Source organism: Typopeltis vanoorti, chromosome 14 (assembly GCF_054136105.1).
Source record: "Typopeltis vanoorti isolate ZY-2024b chromosome 14, IOZ_Tvanoo_1.0, whole genome shotgun sequence".
NCBI lineage: Eukaryota > Metazoa > Arthropoda > Arachnida > Uropygi > Thelyphonidae > Typopeltis > Typopeltis vanoorti.
The window spans coordinates 88338350-88353351 of NC_143562.1; the positions used below are offsets into that span (position 1 = coordinate 88338350).

General features: G+C 37.7%; 1 protein-coding gene and 1 non-coding gene across 2 annotated transcripts in view; one reads left to right on the forward strand and one right to left on the reverse strand.

Annotated features, from left to right (window-relative positions):
• Positions 1–15002, reverse strand: part of LOC150099739 (basigin-like) — a 290188-nt gene that overhangs the window by 160143 nt on the left and 115043 nt on the right. Inside the window, exon 7 of the mRNA XM_090403617.1 lies at positions 3053–3167. Coding sequence (XP_090259743.1) covers positions 3053–3167 — 115 coding nt within the window. The remainder of the gene's footprint in view (positions 1–3052; positions 3168–15002) is intronic.
• On the forward strand, positions 7199–7271 carry TRNAA-AGC (transfer RNA alanine (anticodon AGC)). Its single transcript has one exon. It is a non-coding gene; the product is annotated as a tRNA-Ala (tRNA).

Below are 15002 nucleotides of genomic sequence, written 5' to 3' on the forward strand. Positions count from 1 at the left end.
CTTCATTTGCTTACACTTGGATAAAAGATGAAACCAAGAACATAATTTCTTGGCATCTTTAATTTATAGTATAACCAAGTGAAAAAAACTTTGAACATATCAAAGCCTCATAAAAAGGTATAGTAACTTCTCTATTTCTATTTGTCAGTGTGTTCTTCAAAATCCAAGTGATCCACCAAGCTATTTTGCCCTACTTACTATTTTGCAATATGCCTTCTGAATTTCAACTGTCTGTTTGCATCATCCCTAAATCCCTGGCTTCCTCAATTTCCTGCATTCCAGTTCCATCAATGTAATATACAGCTTGCAACCTTTTTATCTCCAAGTACATAACCTTATACTTTGCCATATTAAACTAATAACCATTATCCTTTACCTGCATTGTTGATCTATTTAAATCATCCTGCAGGAAATCTACATCAGTTTTATTAACTATTGAACTACTCAGATTTGCATTATGAGCAAACTGGATATTCTCCCTGAAATCATTTCCTATATCATTAATGTGCAAGTTAAATAGCAGTGGTCCCAGTACAGAGTCCAGTTGCACACCACTGGCCACCTGTATTCTCCTACATTCTACTCCACCATACACCATATTCTTGATGTCTATCTGTCAGCCATCCTTTTATCTGTCACCAGCTTCATATCATTCCCATCTGGTTCAGTTTACTTGCATCCTGTTAAATGCCTTTGCACAATCCAACACTATTGTCATGTGGCCATTTCTTTTATCCAATTCAACTGTCACTTTATTGTGTTGAGTCAATTACTAAAGCAAGACCTATCCTACACAAAATGATGCTATTTCCCTATTCAACTATTTCTGAATTTTACCTTTAACCAACTTTTCCAATATCTTAGCTATCATTTCTGAGGTAATAATCAGTCTATAATTTGCTACTACCTCTGTCTTGGAGCATCCTTTATATAACCGAACTAATTTTTCTGCTTTTCACTCTCCTGATATCTTATTAGAGATAACATGTGAATTTAAATGCTTGGTTAGAGCCACTGCCAATTCTTCTGCACTTGCCAGTAATTCATATTCTGGTATCCCAACCAACTCTGTTATATTCACAATAAGATTTTGAAATATCCTAAATGCCACCAGTTATCTGCCTCTATTATCACATTAGTCTCTGTTATTGTAATAATCCATTTGGATAACACCATCACAAAGTAACCATTCAGTAATTAACTTTTCTTTCTGCTTCTGTTATCTTCTTATCATCAAAATTCGTTAACATTATCCAACTATAATTATTCCTTCCTTTACCTACCACACAGAGAAAGAACTCTGGGATTTTCTTTGACTGCTCAGCTAATTACCTTTCATAATTTGATTTTGTCTTCTTTACCATGCAAGTCACCCCATTTTGCCTGTGCTTTGTATTGCTCCTAAGTCTACTGATCATTTTTATTATATTTAGTTAGTTCATAACATTTTCTTTTCTTTTTTTATCAGTTCTTACTTGATGACTCTGAATATGCAATCTGATACTACTTCCTTTCAAACACCTTTTGACCATCTCCCAGTGCACTGATAACATCCTTTCCTTGCAGTTTATTATCCCATGGATGAGATTCAAGTTACCTTTTAAGTTAGTTATAATCACTGGCTCTGAGCCTGTGATTATAACTTTATTAGACTACATTCATTGTGCTAATCTTCCAATTCATGGCATTTACATCTGTCTTTGCACCCTTTAGCTTATAGCATAAACCAATTATATATTTTTTTGTCCTGTTACCTCTAATCTCACATTAGATAGTCTCATCCCTGCCCTTCTGTTCAACTTCTCTTGTTGATTGCAATTCTTCTGCTATCAGCAATAATCGATACTCCTCTCCATTCTGTTCTCTATCCTACCTGAAATACCTCTAACATTTGGTGCCTATAACTGTTCTGTCCTCTATCCAAGTTTAAGTAATCCCAAGTAGAACTAACGAATGATACTCCTGGAATATGCATACATAAATTGCAATATCCCTTTGGGCCCACATCTACCCTTGCATCATGTTATGAGAATTTCATTTTGATTTTGAGACCTTAGAAAACACATCTGGTATTCCTTGTTAATTCACACTATCGCTCATTTGCTCCAAGGATACCTACATGAAATTTTTGATCATCTCCATTCTGGCCTGCAGGCATCTCCGAATGAGTGAGGGCTGAAATGAATACTTTAAACAGCTAAAATTTGAGTTTGTTATGAAATATTGGCGTGGTTTTGCAGGATAGAGATGGAAATCACATTGTTGATGTTGGAATTAAGACTATTTATTTGTGAAGTGACTCTCTGTACATAACCTGTTTCTCTTTGCTTGGTTTTTCATGGTTGCTTTTAAAGTGAACTGAAACAGGACATGAAATAGAGAGTAATACATTTTTACTATGCCATACATTTGAAGAATTTTCCCCAATCTTCTGCAAATCATCGCATTACATATTGCTACCCCGACTCCATCCAGGTGCACGTGGCAGCAAGTTATTCATTAGCTGAGGTAGAACCCTTCTAAAGCATTATTACAAATAGGTTTACTTTAGTATAATATGAAGTAGTCAGCCTGCAGAATAACTGTTTTGAAGCTGTACCTCCAAAAAGAAGAGATGCTGGGTCTTTCCATGATGTTTATAAATTCTGAAAATGTCACTGAAACTGCATAGTGGAAGGAAGGGAAAAATGAATGGCCACACTTAAAGCTTTCAGTAAGCAAAGTGGTAACATAGTAGATGATTAAATACATCTACCACTAAGTAGTGCTTAGTTACACAGAGGTTTGAGCTTTCTTCTGTGGAGTGTGAATGTCACACCTTGCTCTCTGCTTAACATTAGTTTACTCCGAGAAAGTTTTTCTGGTCTGATGGTTTAATGACTGTTAACTGGGGAATTGGATTACTAACAAGAACAAGCCCACCAACATGAAGATATAGGCAGATTTGCTGAAGACAAACTGAAATTCAAAAAAGTTTGCCATATGCCACACTAGTGATGCAGAGATAATTAAAAAAAAAAAGGAGAGTGGCAAAAAATAATCTTTAACTTACCAGAGAAGTTTGCATTTGGGACAATCTGTGGTATTGCACTGCAGTATAAGACTTTTTCCAGGCTCAAGTATAAGTCCTCTTCCAGGTTCTTCTTCATTGGTTAAAATCATATTATCTATTTTAAAAATATTATGGAAGATATACGTAAGTGAATAATAAAATACTAAATTTCAATATTCTGTTTCATTTATAAAGATATTCAATGGTCAATTGATGATGGTATAATACAGTAAGCTTCCAATCACTCAAAAGAAGAAATCTGGAAATTGAGAAACTGATAAATGTACGGTTGTACATGTTTTCATAAACTTTCTCTCTGCATTACTGGGGATTATGGGGTGGGAAGGAGGAGAAAGAGGCCTTGTACAACTGCTTCAAAACTGTTTCTAGTTCCCTATTACTTTATATATTACATATCAAGTGAAAGGATTAAGTAGAACCAGTCAGAATTCAGACAAAAAAAAAACAACTACAGGGTGTTCGGGATAAATTTGACAGTTTCGTAAGGAAAAAGAAAATCTTCTTTGTATCTATTAAATTTAATGAATTGACAAAAAAACATTACAGGCAGAGTTAATTACAATACTATCAACAAGATTTACTCAAAATAACCACCATTAGCATCGATCACAGCTTCAATTCTGCTTCGGAACCTCGAACAAGCTGATGCTACAGTCTCCCTGGGAAGGGCCGCAAAAACTGTTTTAATTTTATCCATTAACTGGGCTTTTGTATTACTGGAAGTGCGATTGGTGTCTTTTTCAACTGCGCCCCATACAAAATAATCCATGGGGTTAAGGTCTGGGGGAGTTTGGAGGCCAAACATTTGGACTGGTGAAGTCGTAGAAATTTTCAGACAACCATTTTTGACTTTTCCCAGAGGTGTGGCAAGGGGCCGAATCCTGCTGCCATACATACGGCCTACCATTAGCTACCCTTGTTATCCAGGGCTTGACTACAGTTAGCAACTCCACGAACAAAGCCCGAATTCCAATGCCAGGGTTCTTCAACACCTGTTCCTGCAGATTTGCGAGGAATTCTGCTGTACGAACGCAATCAGATCGTCTGCTAGGGATCTTTCTTCTTGCTACATCCTCGTAGTCACCATTGCAAGTCTCTAGTTCATGCCTGATTGTTTTTACTGTATTCAGGGAGCATTGGGCAGCAGTCGTAATATCCTTATTTTGATGGCGGGCACGAATCATCATGATACAAGTTATTCTCTTCCATGATTCAGGTGGGTTCCAGCTATCCATCCTTTCTGACATCTTGTATATGAATGAAGAAGGGTCCAAACTTTTAAATGAAGAGAAGTGTGTGTTAATACATGTAACTTACGGAAAAATATAATTAATTATAAATATGTCAAATTTATCCCAAACACCCTGTACATACAAGTTATCAAAATGAGTAGAAAGTGCAAGTTATATACTCCATTGTGAAAACTATACACTGCATTCCTTGGAATCACATGGAGGCAATAATCAATGGGGAAAAGAAAGAAAAGACATCATAGGCAAGGCAAAACCTGTATTTAACAAAGCAAAACTGTAGTATAATTAACAAATGCATAAATAAATACATATTCACTTCACATTGCATGTTAATAAAATATAACTTCTTAAACAGTCCATCGGTTATATTATAAAGAAAGAAGAAAAGACAGTATATATTTTTAGGAGATACAGTGACTATACTGCAAAATTATATTTTTCATGTATAGGATTTGGATTTTATACTTATCTGTAAATGCTGCATCATCATCCATGTTCTTAATAAATTATTTATTATATTAAATTAGAAGTATCATTAATAAACATGGTGGTTACTGGTTGCAAAGAAAGAGGTTGAATAAACCATAAAAAAACAATTAAAATACATCTCTAACATAGGTAATATTATTATTATGGGCAACTTCAAGAAGTCCTCAGACTCATCGAGGGAAGCCCTAAACATCATGTCAAGAACTATTCAACATTCGCACAGTATCTACCATGTTTATTAATCATACTTTGCTTCAGTGGTGGCCCGTGAAGCTTTAAGTGGGGGTGCTGCCTGTACAAAATAATTTTTAAAAAATTCTTTTTTTTCTAATTAGTAACTAATTTATTAATAAATAAATCTACAGATTTATTTATTAATAAATTGGTTACTACATACAAGTTATCAAAATGAGTAGAAAGTACAAGTTATATACTCCATTGTGAAAACTATACACTGCATTCCTTGGAATCACATGGAGGCAATAATCAATGGGAAAAAGAAAGAAAAGACATCATAGGCAAGGCAAAACCTGTATTTAACAAAGCAACAACTGTAGTATAATTAACAAATGCATAAATAAATACATATTCACTTCACATTGCATGTTAATAAAATATAACTTCTTAAACAGTCCATTGGTTATATTATAAAGAAAGAAGAAAAGACAGTATATATTTTTAGCAGATACAGTGACTATACTGCAAAATTATATTTTTCTGTTCTAATTTTTCTATTCTAATTATATTTCCTAATCAGTAACCAATTTATTAATAAATAAATCTACAGATTTATTTATTAATAAATTGGTTACTGATTAGGAAAAAAATAAATTTTTAAAAATTATTCTGTATAGGCACCACCCCCCACTTAAAACTTCACTGGCCACCACTGCTTTGCTTTGAACTCATTCACCACTCTCCAAGTAAACAACCTAGTTATAACACCCCCACTAACTACATTCTTGCTCAGTTTCCATGGATGGCCCTAATTCTCCCACAACCACACCTGTTCTGAAAAATTTCCTCTGAATTCACCTTGTAAAAACCATCTCAGTAATTTGAATGTCTAAATCATATCACCCCTTTTCCACCTATCAGCTAGTTTCTGTAATCCACAAAACTTCAACCTGTTCTCATAAGGTTCATTCCATAGATGTGCTACCATCTTGGTCACTTTGCCTCTGGATCCTCTCTACCACCTCCCCATCACCAAGAAATCCCTGGCACCCAGATCTGCATGCAGTAGTCAACATGAGGTCTTAACAAGGCTCGATAAAAAGGAACAATAACCTGTTTGGCTCATCAAAGTATTCTTCTGTAACCTAGTGATCTGATGAGCTGCTTTAGACACTTTTTGCTATATGTCCCCCTAACCTTTAACTTTCTATTCACTAACACTCCTAAGTTTCTGGCTTCATCGATTTCCTGGAGTACAATTCCATATTGGTGGAACTGTACTCCAGGAAATTGACACTCTCCTTAGCCCAGTCTGCCAATCTATCCAAATCATCCTGCAAAATTTTGGCATCATGCCTATTCACTATTGCTCTACCCAACTTTGCATCATCAGCAAATAACTGAACAGTTCCACTCAGATTCTTTCCTATATCATTAATGAACAAATTAAATAGCAGTGGTCCAAGAGCAGAACCCTACAACACACCACTAGTCACAGGCCTTCTTTTGGACTCTACTCCTGAATAAACTACTCCCTGATATCTCTCCATCACCTCCTATCCATCTCACCAATCCTATATCCATTCCCATGTACTGTACTGTACGCCCAGAGATGCGAGACCCTTCGACACTTCTGCACATGTCAGAAGAAGGAGAATCCATTACGATAATTGGGTAATTAATGCATTTCTTGGGATGAGTGTTTATTATAATACGTTGGAAAATTAGCTTTTCTTTTATGAAAAGTCTAGTTTTTAAAGTGGTAACTATTATGCTGGTACAACAGTTGAAAAATTTTACGTATAAAGCATGTGACTTCATGTGTTGGTGCCGAAATCGTACATCGCCTTATTTTTTTTCCCCCTTCAACTTCTTGGCACATTGCCAGCTAAGAGTCTCATATCTGCGGTTGGACAGTACTGCAGTTTACTGATTAGAATTCCATGTGGTATTCTGTCAAAGGCCTTTGCAAAGTCCAGTAATATCACTGTAAACCCATTACCCTTATCCAATTCAGCTATCACTGGATTATAAAACATGAGCAAGTTACTGAGGCATGATGATCTACCCTTCGCAAAGCCATGCTGCCCCCCCCCCCCCCCGAATACAGTATCCCATTTCCATCTATCCATTCCTGTATTTTGCTCTTGACCAACTTCTCCAATACTTTGACAACAACTCCTGATATGCTGATCAATCAGTATCAGGGGGCGTAGCTCAGATGGTAGAGCGCTCGCTTAGCATGCGAGAGGTACCGGGATCGATGCCCGGCGCCTCCAGTGATTTTTTTTTTTTTTGAGAGTGGCGCTAGCGTCGCCGTAGCACGTGGCGGTGAATTTGAGCTGTGCAGAAGAAAGTGATTTTTAATCGGTGAATAGTCCATTTTTTTCCCCGTTTTTCAATGTTTTTGAGTGCTAAATTGTTTCTCTGAATACGAGTGTACTTCAGTGGTTGTTTTTTGGAAGTCAGTTGCTGTCGCGATATAATATATTTTGGTACCGTCGGAATCGAACGCGTAACGGTGGAAGACAAAACGAAGCTAAGTTACTGTATTTAGTTATATTTCATTTTATTTAATTATATTTAGTACTTAAATGTTCTGATGTTTGTACTTTTTTTTTTTCCCTCTTATTTATTAATCGAATAATTATTAAAGATTACGCTACTCGGTAGTAAGGAATGATGGTGGATTCAGCAGCAGTCGCAAGTGGCGTGACGCCAAGTCCTCCGCCATTTAAGAACTCAATTATTAGCAATATCATAAGGGACTTTGTGGCATGCAGTACTTGCGGCATGTATGCGTCTCAGGAATTACATATGTGGCTTGTTAAAGAGAGTGGAGAGCGTATGTGCGCAAAATGTAGGCAGTTGGAGGAAATAAATACATTAGATATATCGATATCTGACTTTGTTGCTCCAGGAACAGGGAATGAATGTAGGAAGACAAGTAGTGTGATAGGAGAGAATGAGAAAATAATAGTTGATAGTGTGGAAGGTGTGAGTGACTGTGAAAGTTTAGGAGATGGTTTTGTTTGGGAGAGTGAATTTAGATTAAGAGTGACTGACCTGCAGAGGGAGATAGATGAGTTGAAAGAGGAGGTGGAATGTCTTGTGAATGAGAGCAGAAGTATGAAAGATAAGATTAGGAGAATGGAAGAAATAAATGCAAGGCGAATCAGAATAGGAGAGAGAGAGAATTTAGGGAGTATGAGTGAGAGGTATGGGGGTGCTAGAAGAAGAGAGAATGGAAACAGTAGAAGAGAGGGAATGAGAGAGAGGTATGGGAATGCTAGCAGACGAGAGGATGGAAACAGTAGGAGAGATGGAATGAGAGAGAGATATGGAAGTGCTAGAAGACGAGAGGATGGAAACAGTAGTAGGAGAGACAGAATGAAAGAGGGTTATGGAAGTGCTAGAAGTGGAGAAAATGGAAACAGTAGGAGAGAGGGAATGAGAGAGATGTATGGGATTGCTAGAAGAGGAGAGAATGGAAACAGTAGAAGAGAGAGGTATGGGAATGAAAGAAGAGAAGAGAATGGAAACAATAGGAGTGAGGGAATGGTAAGAGGTATAATGTATGGTGACTCAATGATCCGTGGTGTTCAAGATAGGATGCGTGAGGAGTGTTTGCCAGGAGGAACAATAGAAAGGGTGGCTATGGCAATTAAGAGAGGTGAAAGGGTGGATGAGATGATTGTGATGGTAGGAACGAATGACTTGGGTGGTAATGTAAGTCAGGCAGCGAGAGATATGAGATTTTTGCTTGAGACTGTACGGAAGAAGACAGAGAGAGGAAAAATAGTGTGCGTGTTGCCTAGGTATGATAATGATGAGCTGAGCAGAAGAGCGGTGATATTGAATGGCATAAAAGCGAGAATGTGTGACAAGAGAGGACTGGTATATGTGGATGCTTGGAGTGCGTTTGAGGAAAGAGAGGAATTGTATGCGAGAGAGACCGTTTACATTTGAATGAGGAAGGACGTAGGCATCTGGAGAGATTGCTGTTCTGAACGAGTCAGTGTGTCCCAGGGAGGATGATAGCAGGGGTGGCCTCTTGTGGGAATGGATATTTGGGAGAAGGGAGACAATGTCAGGTAACACTGAGCCCAGTGGAGTCTAGAAGGAATAATGCTGGGTATAGAAACAATGGCATTTATATGCTTTATACTAATGCCAGGAGTATCCGGAATAAGGGAGAGGAATTGGTGGCGCAGATAGCATCAGCCTGGCCAAAAATTATTGCGATCACTGAGACGTGGTTGACAGAAGGGGATGTAACAACAGGAATAGAAGTCGCTGGGTATAGCATTTTTCGTCAGGATAGGAGGGGAAAGCGTGGTGGTGGGGTACTGCTTATGATAAGTGATGACCTATGTCCTCTAAGAGTGGAGAATTTGGAAGGAAGTGAGACAAATGATTTTGAGAGCGTATGGTGTGAGGTAGAGGTAGGCAAGACAGGATATTTAGTGGGGTGTTGCTACAGACCCAGGAGCACAGAGGATGGGGACCAGGAGATGTTTAGACAGCTAAGTTTGGCAAGTGCAAGAAGAATGATTGTTATGGGAGATTTTAACTTAAGTAGTATAAATTGGAGAGAGGAAGATGCAAGTAGCAATAGGGGAATGGAATTTCTAGAATTCTTGAGGGACAAATGTCTTAGGCAACATGTAACAGAAGGAACAAGAGGTTCAAAAGTTTTGGATTTGGTTATAGCATCAGAAGAGTTGATAATAACTGAGTTGATGTCTCTCCCACCAGTTGGAGAGAGTGACCATATGGTGTTGACTTGGAAAATGAATAGACACGCAGGAGTATCAAAGAGACGGGAACTTATGTGGAATTATAAGGCAGGTGATTATAATAGTCTTAGATGTAAACTTTGGGAAGTTTCATGGAGGCAGGAATTGGAAGGCCGGGATATCACTAGTGCGTGGGAAATTGTGAAAGAATATTTGTTATCAGCAATGGTAAGTTGTATACCACGAGTGAAGAAGAGGACGCAATTTGGAGTAAAGTGGATGACAAACAATATTAAACAGGAATTGCGTGCGAAAAAGAGGCTATGGAAGAGATATAAAGAGACAGGTGAAGAGATGCATGAGGAATATAAGACACAGGCCAGAAGAGTGACTAGTGTGGTAAGGAAAGCAAAACTGGAATATGAGAGGAGATTGGCCCTAAGATCCAAAGAAAATCCTAGGGAATTTTTTAGCTATGTGGCCAGTAGGAGGAGAAATGACTGTGGGAGAATGATATTGTGGGATAAAAATGGGAATAGAGTGACTGATGCAGAGGACATAGTGGAATTGTTCAATGAACACTTTATTGGAGTATTTCATCCTAGAGGAGTCAGTTTTAATGCTAGAGGGATAGGAGGTCTGCAGGTACAGGAGGAGAGTGTGTTTCAGATACTGAGTACTCTGGATGTCAGTAAAGCTGTGGGACTGGATGGTATTTCACCACGAGTTTTGAGAGAATGTGCTAGGGAATTGACAGTGCCTTTAACATGGCTTTTCAATGAAAGTCTGGCTTTGGCAAAGGTGCCCAGGGAATGGAAGGAAGGTAAGATAGTGCCACTGCATAAGGGTGGTAACAGACTGGAAGTGTCTAATTATAGACCAGTCTGTGTGTCATCAGTAGTTGTTAAGATCTTGGAGAAAGTAGTGAGGGACCGTATACAGCACTGGGCAGATGAGGGTAATGTTATCTGTGAGAGTCAACATGGATTTGTGAAAGGGCGCTCTTGTTTTAGCAATATGCTAGCCTTTTATAATAAAGTTACAAGAACATTAGATGAGGGAAAGGCATATACTGCAATTTTCTTAGACTTGGCGAAGGCATTTGAAAGGGTGCCACATGATAAGCTGATATTTAAGTTGCAACACATGGGTCTGGATGTCAGATTGGTCAACTGATTCAGGATTGGCTGTCTGATAGGTATCAGAGAGTTGTGTATGGTGGAGCAGTTTCAAGGAGACAGAAGGTTACAAGTGGGTTCCCACAGGGCTCAGTACTAGAACCTATATTGTTTAAGCTTTATATCAATGACATTGCCAGTGGATTGCAAGGGGATATTCAGTTGTTTGCAGATGATGCGAAGCTGGGAAGGATTATTAGTAATAGTGCAGATGTGGTAGCCCTGCAAGAGGATTTGAATAAGCTAGATAGATGGGCAAATGAATGGGGATGTCAGTTTAATGCAGCAAAATGTAAGGTCTTGAGGTTTGGGAAACATCGATGGGATGCTGCATACTCTATGGGAGGAGTTATACTGGAGGAAGTTGGGGAGACAAGAGATCTGGGGTTGATGATTGATAGAAACCTGAAGTTTAGGGGACATATTGCAAAGGTGGTGAAGGTAACACAGAGGATTGCTGCTATTATGAGAAGGACACTGACCTGAAGAGATAAGAAGGTTATCATTCCGTTGTATAAGTCTCTGATCAGACCACACTTGGACTATTGTTCTCAGATTTGGTCCCCAGGATTTGAAGGGGATAAATTAACTGTGGAAAGGATACAAAGACGGATGACAAAGATGGTTTCAGGACTGTACAAGGATAGTTATGAGGATCGGCTGAGAGAATGTGGACTGCAGATTTTGGTGGATAGAAGAAGGAGAGGCGATATGATTGAGACTTTTAAACTGTTGAGAGGTGGTTACAGGGTTGACACTGGGGAGTTCTTTCGCTTGGTTGAACAGCGTGAAGGAGTGATGACAAGAGGCCATCCCTGGAAGTTACGAAAGAAACTGTGAGCAAGAGGGTTAGGAGTGGTTTCTTTGTGTGGATGGTGGTTGAGCCGTGGAATGCATTGCCTGATGGAGTGGTGGGAGCGAGAACGGTCAGTGAGTTTAAAGAGTGGTATGATAGACTTTGTGTTTTTCAGGGGGGGACCTCCCCTCGATGAGTCTTGACAGACTTTATGTCTTAGGAAGGACCTCCCTCGATGAGTCTTTTGACTCCTTGGAGGCCTGAATAATAATAATAATAATAATAATAATAATAATAATAATAATTTTGGAGCTATCTTTATACAATGAACTATTTTCCTCTCATGACTTCACGCAAAACTCATGTACCAGCTTCACATAAAACTCAAGCTAGTATACGATTCAATCCCACAGCTGTATTCCCATTAAGGTTCTGTAATATGCTATTCACCTTCATTTCATTCACCTCAGTTCTCACATAAGGCATTGGTTCCCTCATTCCTGCAACATCACTGCCTGGATGATATACTCTTCATTTATTAATTCTACTATTTCGACTGATTCAGTTACTTTCTTACTATTGGCATTCCTTAAAATCATTCTGCCACATACATTTTTTCTTTTACTTGTAGCACATCGAAAGACCTGTTTGGGATTCTCTGTAGCCTGTGTTGCTAACTTCCTTTCATAATCTGCTTTTGCTTTTCTTATCACAGTAGTTACCCTTCTGGCCTGTGCCTTGTATTGTTCGCGTGTCTGCAGGTCACCTTTTTCCTTAAATTTCCTCAACAACTGTTTCTTTTTTTGTAGCTCAAACTTAATGGTGTTATTCATCCATTTGACTCCCACTTGATTTACTCTCCTGCCTCCAGGTATGCAGTCAGTCATTACCTCCTTCAAACACTCCTTTATTTGCACTATCAACATCCAGCCCTTGCAGATTTACATGCCATGGCACTGATCCACGCACTCTCCTAAGCTTGTCATACTTACCCGCCCAGTAATTCCACATATATACTGTCTTAACTGAAAATTCCACACATTTAGCCACCTCCCAGGTCAAGACCATATGATCACTCTCACCAATTGGTGGCAATGTGGTCATATTCGTTATAGACAAATTCTTAGATGCAATTATTAGATCAAGCACTCTTGAACCTTTAGTATATTCCATTACATGCTGTCTCAGGTAATTATTCCTTAGTAACTGCATAAAATCCATTTCCTTCTTCCCATGTGTCCTCTCCTCCTTCCATTCAACATTACCATAGTTGAAACCCCCCATAATAATTACCTGTCCTCCACTCATTGAGCCTTCCATTCAACATTACCATAGTTGAAACCCCCCATAATAATTACCTGTCCCCATCATCTTGTTTCAAGGATACTTACAACATAAGATTGAATGATATAATCACGTAATCACAAGAAAGATATTTATTTAACCAAATATTCCGGTCTGGAAATAGCAGACCATCATCAGTGGTATTACAAGAACAGTTTAAAAAATACAAGCTAGAATACTAACAATAGATCATTAAAATTAGAACACGCCGCACGATGTTATATCACTAAGTATGAAATGGAATATTTTGAAGTAGAGACATAATTGAATTTGCTATTAAAAAAAATAATAATAAATAAATAAATAATTAACGAGTAATCTTGATCAGACTTTCCGAGATTTTTGATATTACAGTAATTACGATTCAGGTTGGGGCGATGGAGCAAGGCCTCCACGCTTTCCTTGAACAAATGTTCGAACCTATAACGGGATCTATGTAAGAGGCGAGTCCTGGACCAAAGGATGCTGTGGTCAGTTTCAATCCTGTGTTGAGCCAATCCAGACTTTTCAGATTTGTTGTGAAGAATGGATGATTGATGTTCTTGGATTCTTTTTTCAAGAGAACATCCAGTTTGTCCAAAATAAGAGAGATCACAGTTGCATGGAATTTGATAAACTCCAGGAAGAGATAAAGTTGAGCGTTTGTCTTCAGGAGAAGGAAAATGAGAAGACAATTTGTTAATAGGTGAATACGTAGTTGTTAAAACATATTTCTTTAAAATTCTTGCGATAGGTTCTGAAATACCAGAGATATAAGGAATAGGCACTCGACGTATTGAAACTTTGTTGTTTTGTGGAGGATTATAAGAATTGAGAAGACGTTGAGTACTTTTTTCAGAAAAGCCATTGAGTTTCATGTGTTGTTGGATAGTAGAAAGTTCTTTCTGTAGATAATCAAAAGTATAACAATTAGTTTTGGCTCTTCTGATGAGGCATTTTATAATTCCTGTTTTTTGACATGGATGATGGGCTGATTCTTTAAGAATATAACGACCTGTGAATGTTGGTTTCCTGTATACTGTAGTTGTAAGAATATTTGAAGGTGATCGGATGAGGAGAACGTCTAAAAAAGATAACTGGTTATGTTGAATTTTTTCTTGACAATTATTCATAAGACTATTACACTTTTTTTTTATCTAATCTTTGTCAAGTAGCTTTATTCCCGTTATAACCTAGTCTGTAACCTTCATTTTAGCTTACTAGTTTGTATTCCCTGAGGATGCCAATAGAAAAAGATTGGCGAAATGTAGGAGGATAAAATAAAGCTACTTGACAAAGATTAGATAAAAAAAGTGTAATAGTCTTAAGATAACTGGTTGTTTTCTTCTAATTCCATAGTAAACTTTATGCGATGATGCAAGGAATTAATACTGTTTAAAAAGGAAGGTAAAGCGATTTTGCTGTGAGGCCAAATAGTAAATATATCATCTATATATCTTACCCAAAAAGATGGTTGAGGGAAAATAGTTGCAAAGAGGACTTTTTCTAAATGTTCTAAATAAAAGTTGGCTAAAGCCAGAGAAAGAGTACTTCCCATGGCCGTTCCTTCTACTTGGCTATAAAATTTGTTTTGACACACGATATATCCAGAATGTATTACGAAATCGAATAGTTTTATAATATCTTGAGGAAAGATGTCAGCAAGTAATTTTAAAGTTTCCTTGAGAGGTACATTGGTATATAAGGATTCTATATCAAAACTAACCATAAGATCTGTAGGTTGTAATGAGACATTTTTTAATTTTTCTAAGAAATCTGAGGAGTTTTTTAAAAAAGAATTAGAGTTGCCAATGTAAGATTTCAATAATTTAGCTAGATATTTGGCTATACGGTAAGTAGGAGAATCAATACAATCTACTATTGGACGAAGAGGATAGTCTATCTTATGGATTTTTGGAAGGCCATAAAATCTAGGAGGTCTTGCAAAATGAGTTTTAAGTCTTTCAATTGTGT